The 14,838-nt window shown below is 44.4% G+C and overlaps 1 protein-coding gene across 1 annotated transcript in view; it reads left to right on the top strand.

Moving 5' to 3' along the window:
- Positions 1-8,618, top strand: part of LOC306965854 (carbohydrate sulfotransferase 8) — a gene marked incomplete at its 3' end in the record, with an annotated part of 81,160 nt that extends 72,542 nt beyond the window's left edge. Inside the window, exons 2-3 of the mRNA XM_079560425.1 lie at positions 5,658-5,698; positions 7,626-8,618. Coding sequence (XP_079416551.1) covers positions 5,658-5,698; positions 7,626-8,618 — 1,034 coding nt within the window. The remainder of the gene's footprint in view (positions 1-5,657; positions 5,699-7,625) is intronic.
- Positions 8,619-14,838: the final 6,220 nt, after the last annotated feature.

Here is a 14,838-nt window from a genome sequence, read left to right as displayed (position 1 = left end):
ACCTGGCAGATTTCTATTCGATATTTCTATGGGAGAGGCTCATATGAGGTGGACATTCTTTCACTTAATGGCTCACAGTGAGGCCGTAAGCTGAGAAAGTACTGACATGTTATACATTTCCTGAACCCTCAGAGTCTAGAGAGTTTCCCAGTATCAGAGATTTGTGTCTGTGATGTTCCTGGAAGAAACAGCGTTAAACGTAGTAAAACATTTTTTTGTGAAAATTGTGAAAGAATGTACTCACATTTGAGTCTGAGGAGCTAAGGTTACCACGGTAATTGTTACAGAGTAGCACCTTTGGGCTCAAATGAAACATGACAATGTCTTCTTTCCAATGATACCAAATACATTGGTGTAAGTCAGTATCTAATGGGCTGGAAATGGCCTAAATCAAAATATGGACCAGTGTCAAAAGTGACTTTTGACAGTTCTGAGGTTCTGAGTCTGTCGGTCACTTATTGGTCTTTAAATCATCACAGATCCAATAATGTTGGTTGGATTTTGATCATTTTTTCTGTGGAATGTGTCTACAGTCTGTTTAAAATAATGGCATATTGACTGATGCCATATCTGGGTGGAATAGTTGATTGCCAATGAAGTAAAGATACAAATATTGGAAAAAAGTGAGAAAACGCCACATTTTTTTGTATTAAATTGATGCAAAAATGTGTAGAAATGTGTTTTAAGAGCGATTTTTTCAGTGGATGTTATCAGCACATGTGTTCTGTGTATCTGGAATGCATTTATTGACAGCCTACTCAACCCACTGAGGATTTGAGGGAAAAAAGTCGTTTTTCACATTTTTCTGATAAAAATACAGGTTACATACACTAAAATGGCCACAATTTTTTTTCGCGATATTTCCAGCAGAGCAGACCCTCCAATTATTGGTCCTTAGGGTCAAAGTTAACCGAAAAAACACAAATAAAGCATATATCAGACGGTGTCAGGTTCAACCCAGTTTTGAGAGTTTGGGTCCCTGACTACTAGAGGCCATAAGCGCCACTGCAGGTGTCGTAGCATGGAGATCTTTTTTTTTCCACTCAAACCTGGCTGTATATATTAAGTGGCGCTAGCCCACAGTTAGCTTTGCCCGTTAGCCTGTTAGCTTCTTCTCCGTGATTCCATTAGTGTGTATTGGTGGCTCTGACCCGTAGGCAGGAAAGTTGCAAGTGTTGTTTTCTGGCCAGAGACACCAGGGGGAGATGAACGACCCCCCCAATCATCCCATTAACACGTGTATTACCCCCAGAAGGACAATGGAAAGGATTTAGTTCATATAAGGTCAGAGTTTCCAAACTTCAGACCCCCAAAGTAACCAGGCTAAGGACTCAAGAACAATGGAATGGAATGAATGGAAAGAAATGTCAAAAAAAGTGACGACAATTCGAGGAAAAAGATCAATTTTGATGAGTTTTGTAGGTCTTAGCTTTCAAATGAGGCGTCACACTGGCCTTTTGGATTCGGGTAAAGCTGAACTGGAGAAAAGGCACTGACATGGATCATATTTTTACTGTGGTTCATCACATTAAAACATTTGGAAGAAGCTCTAATGTGTTCAAACCTTTCAGTTCCCAAAGCCGCAACATCTCCATGGAAACCAGCTCTTTTTCCTCCAATAAAAAACACTTGTAATGAAATGAATGCCATTATTCCACTCTGTTTACCAGCTCATTTTGCTTTGCTTTTCTTTTTTTTTCATTCATAACACATTCATAACACTGGCCCAGTGAAAATACGCAGAAACCTTTTGATTACCGCAGTGTGTTGGCCCAGAGCTGCAGCGGGGAGGGGCGGTGCATTGTGGGTAATGGATGGCGGGAGGCTGTTGACAGAGGGGGCCCTCACCTTCAGAGTCAGCCCCACGCGGAGTCGCCATCTGTGGGTACGCACTGCTCCGGTCTCCCCCCGAGAGGAGAGCGACAGCCGGGTTCAGCCGAGCCGTCTCCGCCCCGTTTATACGATTAACAGCGGAGAGCGGATCCAAGATGGCAGATCAATCAGGGAAACAGTTCAGCAGCACTTAAAGCGCAGACTCTGAGGGGGGGCATGGGCGGCGGAACCGTTCAGTGTGAGTGGGACAGGCCTTAAGTACTGGGACAATACACTTTTGTTATGATCCGATACATATCACGATACTCAGTAGCCGATCCGATACATATTGTGATATTAATGTAAGTATTGGAGATTGTAAGATCCGGCTCGAAGGACCAATATGTGGGATTGCATGACTGCATTATGATTAATGGTCATACCGCCTTTGCTCTGCCCAATCCCGTCAGACCTTGGAAGCTAAGCAGGTAAGGGCCTGGCAGGACTCTGATGGGAGACCATTTGGGAACACCAGGAAGGCTAGCGAATGTAGTGAGTGAGAGGTTGGTGGTGGTCGGAGGGGCTGATGGCGCAGACTGGTTGCCTCGCTTCCGTCAGTCTACCCCAGGGCAGAGGTGGCTACAATAGTAGCTTACCATCACCAAGTATGGAGTGAATGAATAGTGCAATGTAAAACGTCTTTGAGTGTCCAGAAAAGCGCTTTATAAAACCAATGCATTATTATGATTATCTGGAATGCTTCATCCACTCAACACTTTAGACACAAAGCACAGGTTAGAGGTTTAATGTGGCTTCAATATGTTACAAAGGTCTGGTATCTGAAAAATAACGAGGAACAGCAACTTGCTACAAGTAACTGTTACTCACATAACTAAATCACATTTGTAAAATTATCTTTGCACAGATAACAATAAATAGGCAGAAATAACTGATTAAATATCACATGAAACTATACTTAACATATTAATTAGCTGTCAAATATATCATGTTAACCCTCATACACAGACGCAGACATTTGCAGCTGAACTGACCGCTACACTTTACATTTATATGCTGCTCCGTTACCTAGCAACCATAAACTCCTCCCACCTGATCAATAAGTAATTATGAAGAGTAATATGTTTACCTTAAAATGTGTAAAAAGTCATGCGCCCAAAGTTTATAAACCAAAGTCATTTGAAGTGTTTAGATTGAAAAGTGCATTAACACAAAATGTCACTAAGTGCTGCGTAACTGCTCCTGGAACACAGGATGATTCTCAGTTGTCCATGGGACAATTTTAGCCAAATAAAAACTCAGAAATGTTAAAATCCCAGCTGTTTCGATCTACCCATGGGAACTCGTGTCTCGCCTTGTCAAACGTGCTTCACGGCGCGAGAGAGAAGCGTCGTATCTCCACAGCTGTTTGCTGCGTAACGCCACACCCCCTCCGACTAAATGCTTTATTACAAAGTAAAACTTTGAATATATTATTTTGTTTCGTGGCAAAACCAACTTTAACTAGCATCTTACTGGGTTACATGTGAATTCTAACAATTAAATTGAAGAATTTTTGATAAGTTGGATTTTATATTTGGATTTGTTATATACATACGTTTCCAATGACATCACGCATAGTTCCAGCCGTCATTTTGAATACCGAAGTAGAATTATGCAGTACTACAACATGTAGCAATATCTCTACTCAGGATGAAAATGAAAGACAACTGTGACAGACGGGGGCATTTGTTTGTGCTTGTAATCATTGCTCAAGTAAATAACAGAAAACATGAACCCAGAGACTCAGGTTTTTGTATGTAACCAGCACAGACGTGTGGCACAGACGTAGCAGCTCTGTCTGTGGAGCTACAGCAGGATTTACTAAAGATCTGCTTCACTCTGAAGACTAAATGAACACATCAAAGAAGAAACAGAAAACCTTTCTCTGTGATTTTTACAGTTTGTCATGTCGACAGAGTCTCAGTCTGAGTCAGTGTTTAAGCTGCTCAAGACGTTAGCATGCTACCGGTTAGCAACTGTCAATGGCTTCAACACGATAAACACATGTGCAGCTCACATCTATGACACTGAGGAAATACTACAGTAACAGCTCTGACCTCTGTCACAAGTTGTATCCAAGGCTAGATGTTTGTGGTTCACTGAGCTGAGCTGTTGAAGCTAAATGCTAACCGGTAGCATGCTACTGTCTTGAGCAGCTTAAACACTGTCAATCAGATGTCTTTCATTTTCATCCTGAGTAGAGATGGTTACATGTTGTAGTACTACATAATGCTCCTTCGGTATTCAAAATGGCCTCCATAACAACAAAGGTCACATGACTGAAAATCATAAATTTTCCCATGACACACCTGAACTTGCGCTGTGGCCACACCCCGGTTGAAAGGCCCCCCCCCTTCAAAAGGCTTCTGACGCCCATGGGAGGGAGTAACATTAATTAATCTTCCATTATTTTCTTGCCGTTAGTTATCCCCGTGCAAAAGTCTATGTTTTGTATTCGTCTTTTGTGACGGCACCGCAGCACGAGCGCTGGTCAGGGCCGCGTGCACGAGGCGAGGAGAAGACCGGTGCCGAGGCACAAAACAGATTAGTGATGTTTGACTTTCTCAGTCAGAAAGAAGCTTGTTTTTAGCAGAGAGTTAACGTAACCCACCCTCCCCCTCCAGTGCAGCAGCAACTTCGTTCTTTTTATAAGTTAGAATACATTCAAAAGCAGCACATTAAAACACACAGGCTCAGGATCAGTGATTAAATATAAAAATGCACAGTGACTGGAGACAGAAATTATATCTTACAATTTATATGTTATATAATGATAACTTTTTGTCCTCCTTCTCCAGTATGATAGATAAGATAGTACTTGGCAGAATTTTTTATTTGTTTTTAAAGGAATAGGCCACCGAGATATGTTCTTACCTGAGCTTAGACGAGTTGATGCATACCTGTCTGGTCTTTGTGCCCGTGAAAGAGCGTGGTAGCTTCTAACTTCACCCCCGTTTGGAGCTATAGGAATACACTGGGAGAGGCCAAATGCTTACAACATCTTTGGTCGTTTTGCGTGACTGAGGGCACACTCAAAGACCAGACAGGTACGCATCAACTCGTCTAAGCTCAGGTAAGAACTTATCTCAGTATGGAAAAACGGTGGCCTGTTCCTTTAAGAGAATAAACAAGTGGCTACAATATTGCAATAACTGTCAATAAAGTTTAATGCAAATTTGATTGAAAGGACACAATCAGAGTGGAACAAAGCAAGAAAAAAAAACTGATGTGCATCATTGGTATTCAAATAGTTGAAATAAACTCTATTTTAACAGACAAGTGAATATTGTTCAGGCAAGTTAAAAAAAAAAAAAATATATATATATATAGTATATCTTACTTTCAAGCCCGATTTACACATATTTCCTTGGATTTTGTCATGTTTTTATCTAATTTAGTTTGATATTCACCTTGTTCTGTTCCTGATTTGGTGTCTTTTATTGCTCATTATTCAATCAATATTTAATTGGTTCTGGTTTTTATCCTATTTATAAGTTTCTATTTCAGTAACCAGAGCTAATGTGTTCTCTGTGCGGCACTTTGAAGACAGAGTGTTGGTAAAACGTGCCAAAAAAAAGTGGATGGATTCCTTTTTCTTCAATGGATTTTGTATTTTGAGAACTGGTTGTGTTGTAGAGCGCTTTGGAAACGATGGCTTGTAAAAAGGGCCATAAAGATAAAGTTCTGGACAGGAGTTATTTTCTCTCTGTCCGTAAAGTCCAAATATCGTTGGTTCTAAACTGCCCCATCTGTTCTCCCTCCTCCCCTGTTTTCTCTCTCGTTAGGTTCCCAGTCGTTGGTGGCTCCCCGGTGGCCGATGGAGAAGGTGAGCCAAAACTCAAACTGTGCTCTTCAACAGGAGGTCATTCAAGTGCACGAGCGAACACTGGGGCACACCGCCATCTGCTGGACGTTTACAGCACTACAGCAACTCTCCACAAGCGATACCAGAGACATGCGCAAAGACCGGGACTTGAAATGAACTAGTTTTCTGTCTCACTCATTTCTGAAACTGATAAAAGATGTGACACGTGATGCTGTTCATGAAGAAGTTAAAGTGACAAAGATGTGTGGGAAAAAAAGAGAGAAAAGCGATGAAAATTTGGCAAAAATTAGACGAAAACATGGGGGGGAAATGCAACAAAAGAGCGACAAAAAAGTGACAAAAATGTGATGAAAATGCTTTTTAAAAAGTTATAAAAAATAAGTCAAAAAAGTGATGACAATGCAGCAAAAATGCAAGGAAAATTTAGATTAGTTTTGTAGATTTGGGTAAAGCTGAACTGGAGAGATGTGCTCGGTTAAGGCGTGGGTTAAGAGGTTAAAGTTGATCCTGAAGCACACGGGGAGCCAATGCAGCGATTCTAAAACCGGTGTAATGTGGTCCCGCCTCCTGGTCTTCGTCAGGACACGAGCTGCTGAATTTTGTAAAAGTTGTAAACCTGAGATACTCTTTTGGGAAGACCAGAGAGCAGGGCATTACAGTAGTCGATACGACTGGTGATAAAAAGCATGCATCTCCGTGTTGGCCCGAGAGAGAATGGGGCGGAGTCTGGCTATGTTCTTTAGATGGTAAAAACCTATCTTTGTGATATTCTTAATGTGTGGAATAAAAGTCAGCTCAGAGTCAAAGATCACACCCAGGTTCTTCACCTGTGAGGAAGGATTCATAGACAGTGACTGTAGTTTGGGTAAAAGTCTCTCTCTCTGGGCCTCAGGACTAAAAGTTCAGTTTTGTCCTGGTTAAGCTGGAGAAAGTTTTCTGCCATCCAGGATTTGATATCTAAAATGCAGTTAAAAAGTGCATCTATTGGCCTGGTGTCATCAGGAGACATGGAGATGTATAACTGTGTATCATCAGCATAACTGTGAAAGTTGACCCCGTGTCTCCTGATGACATCACCAAGAGGGAGCATATACAGGTTAAAAAGCACTGGGCCTAAAATTGAACCCTGGGGCACACCACATGAAATTCCATGCACCTTAGAGGAGCAGGTATCCACACTCACCATGAACGTCCTGTCTGTGAGGTAGGAAGTAAACCATTTGTGTACAGCACCAGAGAGGCCGATGTGCTTTAAACGAGTTAAAAGAAGAGTGTGGTCGACTGTATCAAAGGCAGCGCTCAGATCCAGGAGAACCAACACTGTGACCTTCTGTGAGTCATAATTTAATCTAAAGTCATTTAAAATCTTTAAGAGGGCGGTCTCGGTGCTGTGGTTTACCCTAAAGCCACACTGAAATTGTATTTCTTTATTATTATGTACAGTAGTAAAATCATTAAGTTGTATAAGGTTTTGCTTAACGGGACTATACTGAGTTTAAAAAAGTTAAAATGATGTATTTTCCTGCCCCTACCTGCCTCTAAAATCCGGCACTGTCACTCAAAAAGGTGTTACTTCGGGTCCAAATTGCTGTCATGCACGAGCTTAATATAGGAGCTGCAGTTATGCATAAGGTGGCAGTAGTGAGCATAAAATGGCAAACTTGCATCTAGCCCCTTTAATGGTAAGTTGGACGCAGGTCTGAAATGGTTAAAATCATTAAAATAGACTTTGTCCTTTCCAATTGCATGCATTCAGTTCACTTGGCAACATCAAAAAGTGGGAGATTGACTTAATCGGTGCAGAGCCGGGGGACAAAGGACTAAATAGCTGAGCAGTGCAACCAAAAGGGGAACAATTAGTCACTTCTTTAGTAGAAATAATAGTTAGTACTTTATTTATTATCTTCTCTTCTTCTGTTTGTTTCAGAATGAGCCCTCAGAGCAGCTCTCCTCTGCCTCGTCTCCTCCTCTTCAGTTCGACTCCGCTCCGTGCCCCAAACCCCCGGTCACCAAGCGGCACCGCAAACTCCTGCTGAAGCGCTCCTACCCCTCCTACAACAGCGCCCCCTACGCCCCGGACGACGGCGCCCTCTCCGCCGCCCAGGACTCCCGCCGGAAAACCCTCCAGGACGTCTGCTCGCGCTACCAGCCCGACGTCCTCTCGCGCCGGATATCCCAACGCCAGGTGTCGCGCGTCTACGTGGAGGACCGCCACCGCCTGCTCTACTGCGAGGTCCCCAAATCCGGGTGCTCCAACTGGAAGCGTGTCCTGATGGTCCTGAACGGCAAGGCGCGCTCCACGGGGGACATCCCGCACGAGCAGGCGCACTACGGCAACAAGCTGCAGAGGCTGGAGGCGTACGACCAGGCCGGCATCGCCAAGCGCCTCGCCACGTACACGCGGGTCCTCTTCGTCCGCGAGCCTTTCGAGAGACTGGTGTCCGCCTTCCGGGACAAGTTCGAGAGCCCCAACTCCTACTACCATCCCGTTTTCGGACGTCCCATCATTTCCAAGTACCGCGCGAACGCCACGAGGGCCGCGCTACGGACGGGCGCCGGCGTGACTTTCCGGGAGTTCGCGCGGTACCTGCTGGACGTGAAGAGGCCGGTGGGAATGGACATCCACTGGGAGCCCGTGAGCCAGATGTGCAGCCCGTGTCTGATGCGGTACAGTTTCATCGGGAAGTTCGAAAACCTGGAAAAGGAGGCGAATTTCTTGCTGAGGAACATCGGCGCTCCTCGGAATCTCACCTTCCCGGATTTTAAGGACCGCAACCCGAACGCGGAGAGGACTTCGGCGAAGATCACTCAGGATTATTTCGCGCAGCTCAACGCCACGGAAAGACAGAAGGTTTACGACTTTTACTACATGGATTATCTGATGTTTGACTATCCCAAACCGTTCAAGGACCTTTACTGAAGCTTTAGGACTTTCAACGGTGCCTGGACTCGGTATCGAAGGCACTGTGCAGGTTTTATAACTTTGTAAACAACAAAATGTGCTTTTGAATCCAATTGCCATAGAAAAAAAAAAGGTTTGGTAGAAGTGATTTTGTGCTTGAAGAAGTAGAGAAGTAAGTCTGACATTTATTTTGCACTTGTATTTGAGACATGCAGCTTTTAAAACAAAACAAAAGACAGATTCTAATCCAAGGACCATCCAAACCATCAACAATGTGCAGACTGTCCTTGGGCAACGCACTTCACACACTTTGATTTTGTATACTGTCGCCACAAAACTAAGTCACTAAGATTACATTTGAACTATGATAAAGACAACAACAATTTCTGTCCATGTTTCAACCCCATTCATAGTAAAGTGAAATTAACATGGCTGTTCAATCCATAGACCGTTAAAAAGAATAGACGTCTCCTGCTCACTCCTCCCCGTTTACCACAATGACCACGCTCGAGGAGGAAATCATGGCTGATTTACAGACTCCTCCTCCCCAGCTCTGATGAACCATGTTCCTAAAAAGGGCATAAAGGCGGGATCTTCACTGTAAACTCGGCCCTTGCGTGACGTGTAGCTCGCGCTGCTCCAATGCTAACAGTCCGACCCTCATTAGCACGAGATTTTGAAAAAAAGTTCTTCCGAAAACCAGCCTGGTCCTTTTAATTGTAACTAACCCAGCGTTATCACAGGAGGAATATCTCGCTGTAGAAAGTTTAAGAAAATTAGGGGTCAGGCTCTAAAGTTGTTTATCACGTGTCTAAAGTCCAATGTATTTCAAAATGGGAGACTAGTGGCGTTATGGAGGTACTACAGCAATGGCGGACCAATGGCAGCTCCTAGTGTCGTTGCTAAAAAGCAGAGGACTCAGCGGCCATTGGTTCAATCTCCTCCTACACTTCGTAGGAGATTGAAAAGGGCAAAAAGGCGTGAAGCCCCGCCCTCGTGTAGGACCAGATACAAGCCTCCGCAGAGCTCCAGAGCTCCAAGTCTTAGGCATCACCTTTTTTTCCTGTTGTACAAAAAACAGACTGGTGAAAGAAATGACACCCCGCCCAGCGTTGTCACGTGGGTGGCAGCAGTTTTTAGAAAAAGAAAAAAAAAACTCTTTAGAGCCAGGGTTAGGGAGGTGCAAAGTCTTTATTGGAACCCAGTTATGAAAGTGTCTTTAGGAATCGCCCCTTGGCCACCAGGGGGTGGTATTACAACATATCAGCTCCCTTCCAGGAGGACAAAAGAGAAGGGCTTCCCTCGCCAATTGATCCAGACCCTTCTCCAAATCACTATCAATGCGTTGTCCTGAGTTCCTGGTCTGTTGCTTTTGGGGGTCGCGGCCTGAAAAGTTTGGGAAGCCCCTTGCTCCTTCAAATCTGTCATGTTCCTCTTTCAAATGGATTTCCTCTGAACTGCTGCACTCTCCCCCCTCCCTCCCTCTCATCTCTCTTTATCCATGCACTAATCCAGCCCTTCCCAAAGTCCTTTTTACAACAAGTACCACCTCATAAAATATATGACACATCGCGGCCCCTCTTATCGATCAAAAGATCCCACGGGGCCCCCCAACAGTAAGAATCCACTCTTTTCAAAGAATATCAGACGTTTTCATCATATATTTCTCATTATCTTTGAGAAATAATAATAATAATTACAGGCTGAATACTTACTATAATTGAACAAACACATAAAAATCATTTAAAACCCATTACATTTGTGTGGACCTCTGGTGCCCCCCCCTGAACTGCCACTTTGGGAATGGCTGCACTAATCTATAAAAACAAAGGTGTCTTTTTTACCTTGTATTAAAACTGCATAGCGTTTAGGAAGACACACTTTCAGACACATATTAAACATATTTTGTGTGAAGTGACGGCTTTAGACTGACCTTGTTTTTGCCTTTTCTCGATTAGCTTTACTACAGCTTTACACTCGCTCCATAACGTGGACGTAAATAAGGTTTAAAACGGAGCCTGTGGAGTGTTTTCTTATTGACTTCTGTGAAAGTCGTGTTATTTGTCTATTCTCTGACATGTTCATGTTGATTTGCTGCCGCTTTGTCTGACTTTGGTTTTTATATGAGTGTTAGTAAGTTGAACCTAAAGCCTTAACACTGCCATCTTCACCGGACGCTTCAGTTTGTGTGTAAAAGCATCAAATATATAAAATACACTTATTACAAATCAGATGGCTCTGTTTCGTACTTACTTGTATAATCTATTATCTCGTATATACCTCTCAGCTGCCTCCAGAGTCCCACAAGCCAACAAGGCCAGGTAGGACTCCTTCTTCAGCTTGTTGGCATCCCATACTTCCAGGCGCCACCTCCAGGTTCGAGGATTGCCGCCGCGACAGGCACCAGAGACCTTACAGCCACAACTGCGAGCAGCCGCATCGACAATGGAGGAGAGTCCACTCAGACTCCGTATCTCCAGCCTCCCTCGGAATCTGGGTGAAGCTCTTCCGGAGGTGGGAGTTGAAGACCCCACTGACAGAGGGATCCGCCAGACGTTCCCAGCAGACCCTCACAACACACTTGGGTCTGCCAGGTCTGACCGGCTTCCTCCAGCGGATCCAGCTCACCACCAGGTGGTGATCGGTTGACAGCTCAGCCCCTCTCTTCACCCGAGTGTCCGAGACACGCGGCCGGAGGTCAGACGACACAACTACAAAGTCGATCATCGACCTCCTGCCTAGGGTGTCCTGGTGCCACGTGCACTTATGGACACCCTTGTGCTCGAACATGGTGTTCGTTTTGGACAAACCGTGTGTCAAGTTTCTTCGCAGCGCCCAACTTGAGAGGCTTCCTTTCTAATGTGGGGTATAAAACTTGTCAGCAGGTGAAAAACCTCAGAAAAACAGATACACAAACAAATGTAAATATCATGAAGATAAATGGCAGTTCTTTCAAAATTTAAACACTTTTTTTTTTTATTAAACAAGGTTCTTAGTATTTTAGCATTCTCTTGTACTTTTAATGACATTTGATCAAAGTATAACTTCTAAGCTTTCAGCCAAATCGATGTAGCTAACAGTATCACAATCATGAATTTCAAATCAGTTTTAACTTAAACCACCGTTTTAACTATAGCAACTGTTTTCAGACAAACAAATCAGCCAACGAGACATACAAAACACAACAGAAACCAAAACAGAGCTTTTTGCCCTTACCAGCTGTCCTCCAAGTGTCTCGAGAAAGGCCGGTTTACTGCAATTCAGTCCTCCTCGAAGTTTTAGTGTTTAAGTACTTCAGCAGCTCCAACTGCTCTCTGTCTCTGCTCTTTTGTGTGTGTTTCAAGAGGCAACACCATGTCCTTGATTGGATCATGTGATCAACCTGGTTGCATTTCCTGCTGTGGGCGGGAGGAGGGGAGAACACAGAGCTGGACAGCACACCGTGACTAGCACAGAAGTCCAACAACAGAACACCACTCGGGTTCAGATCGGGGAGGCCGTTCTTCCCAATCACTCCCGTCCAGGTCTCACTGTCGTTACCCACGTGGGCGTTGAGGTCCCCCAGTAGAACAATGGAGTCCCCAGTGGGAGCACCATCTAGCACCCCTCCCAGGGACTCCAAGAAGGCCGGGTTCTCTGCACCGATGCTGGGCCCGTAGGCCGAGACAACGGTGAGAGACCTGTCCCCAACCCGAAGGCGTAGGGACGCGACCCTCTCGTCCACCGGGGTGAACCGTTACGGCTGAGCTGGGGGGATATGAGCAAACCCACCCCAGCCCGCCGCCTCTCCCCGCGGGCAACTCCAGAAAAATGGAGAGTCCAGCCTCTCTCCAGGAGTTGGGATCCGGAACCCAAGCTGCGCGTGGAGGTGAGCCCGACTATATCTAGCCAGTATCTCTCAATTGTGGGTAATGAAGAATGTAGTTCATGATTTTAACATTATTTAAACCGTGGTTTGTTCTTTGTATGTTGTCAATGTTTGGATCTGTCTGCTGTGGTCATTGTTGTCCTTGTGTATTTTCACTCACTGCAAATTAATTTCCTCACAGGGACAATACATTTCTACTACTGCTACTAAGCTCAGGCTCCGCCCCCCCCAGTGAGGTGACGTTCCATGTCCCGAACGCCAGAAGCTGCGCTCGCAAACCAGGTCGTCGAGGCACCTGCCCTTGACCGCCACCCAGTCCTCTCTGCACCCGACCCCTACAGATCCCTCTGTGGGTGGTGGGTCCACAGGAGGGCGGGCCCACATCGTCCTTGTGGGCTGTACCCGGCCGGGCCCCGTGGGCAGAGGCCCGACCACCAGACACTCTCATTCGAGCCTCAGCCCCAGGCCTGGCTCCAGGGTGGGGCCCCGGTTGCACCACACCGGGCGATGTCACGGTCCTTGTTGTTGTACTGACCATAGAAGTCTTCTGAGCTGCTCTTAGTGTGACCCGTCACCTCGGACCTCCTCGGATCATTCGGGCGCTCAAACAACCCCACCATGTCAAGGTAGCAGTTCAGGGGGTTGTGATTGCAACGGTATAGTCCAAAATGTTACGCAGTGTCCCTTTAAACCCGAAAGTAGAACAAACAATAAGCCTCGTAAAGGGAGACTTAGGTCTTATATTTACTCTGAAATTAAAAGTTTGATCAATGCAAAGTCTGGCCTTGATTTGAATGCTGAGTCTCTCGTCCTCTAAAGCCTCTCACTCACGTCTCTCTCCAGTTTTGATGGAGACTCTTTGGGACGTGTGGAAGCTCGGATGTGATTGGTCAGTTTGAACAAAGAGAGTTTTTGGGCTCATGTCCTGCAGCGATGTCCCTCTGTCTGTCACCTTTGTGTCCTTCAGGGCCTCTGTACCCTCCTCAAATCCAGACCGGCCGGGGGTCACAATGCATTATATCCACGTGTCCCTCCAGGCCACCGTACTGCTGCTGTTTTAGACGTGCACCGGGCGGAGAGGCGTTAAGATAAGGCACAGTGACGGCTCCTTCCATTACAGGAGTCAGACGCCTTTGTCCGAATTATAAAAGCTCTGACCGCAGCTTCTTCTGGCAAGGAAATAAAATGGCAAAATGTGCCTCTTATCCCCCACCTTAACGAAGTGCCATTTGAAAGCTAAGACCTTCAAAAATTATCTAAACAGGGTCTTGTCCTCATGTGGTTGCTGTGTTGTCGTAACTTTTTTCTATTGCCTTTTGGTCACTTTTTGTGGCATTTTTTTGTCACATTTTTGTCACTTTGTAGTCACATGTTTGTCACATTTTTGTCACATTTTGATACTTTTTTGTGGCTTTTTTGTCACATTTTTGTCATATTTTTGTAACATTTTTGTAAATTTTTTGTCACATTTTTGTCATATTTTTGGTACTTTTTTGGGGCTTTTCTGTCACTTTTTTTTGTCACATTTTTGTTCATTTTTTGTCATGTTTTTGTCTCATTTTGTCACTTTTTCATCAGGTATTCATCACATTTTGTCAGGTTTTTGTCACATTTTTGTCTCATTTTTTGACACTTTCTATACACGTATTCAACACATTTCTGTCACTTTCGCATTTTTGTAATTTTTGTGTGTCTTTTTTGTCACGTTTTTGTCCAGTTTTTGTCACTTTTTTGTGGCTTTTTTGGTTTACCCTTTTGTCTCATTTTGTCATCACATATTCATCACGTTTTCGTTTCCTTTTTTTGCCCTTTTGTGTCATTTTGTCACATTTTCATTGCTTTTTGGTTGGGTAAAAACAAACTGGAGAAACTGCTCTGGGTTCAGGTGAGGGTGAAGATCTTCAGCTGAAACAAGAAGCCTTTGTTTCTGGGCTTCTGTGAAAAGTCGTTGTAGGCAAATGTCCTGAGCTGCTGAGTCTGGACTCGTCTACAAGATCAAACTGAAGATATGCAAATGTTCAATATCCAGTTCATCTCCCATGGCAAGAAATGTGGGGATCACTGGGGAAAAAATTAAGAACAACTGAAGGAAAATGGGGAGTAAAAACTGACAAAATGGGTTTTTTTGGCATGTTTTTGTCATTTTTTCTTGTTGATTTTTCATCACCCTTTAGTCGTGTTTTTGTCACATTGTTGTTGCTTTTCCAGCATGGTTTTGTTGCTCTTTTGCCGCCTTTTTGTCACATTTTGGAATTGTGATTTTGTCACTTTTTCATCTCATTTTTGTGCTTGGTTCATGCAGGCCTTAAAGGGATATTTCGTTACGTGGCGCTAGGCTATAGTGCTAGGCTAGCGCATTTCTATGGTATC

The sequence above is a fragment of the Gobius niger genome (genome assembly GCF_951799975.1).
Source record: "Gobius niger genome assembly, chromosome: 7".
Classification (NCBI taxonomy): Eukaryota; Metazoa; Chordata; class Actinopteri; order Gobiiformes; family Gobiidae; genus Gobius; species Gobius niger.
This window is presented reverse-complemented; position numbering and strand designations above follow the sequence as displayed.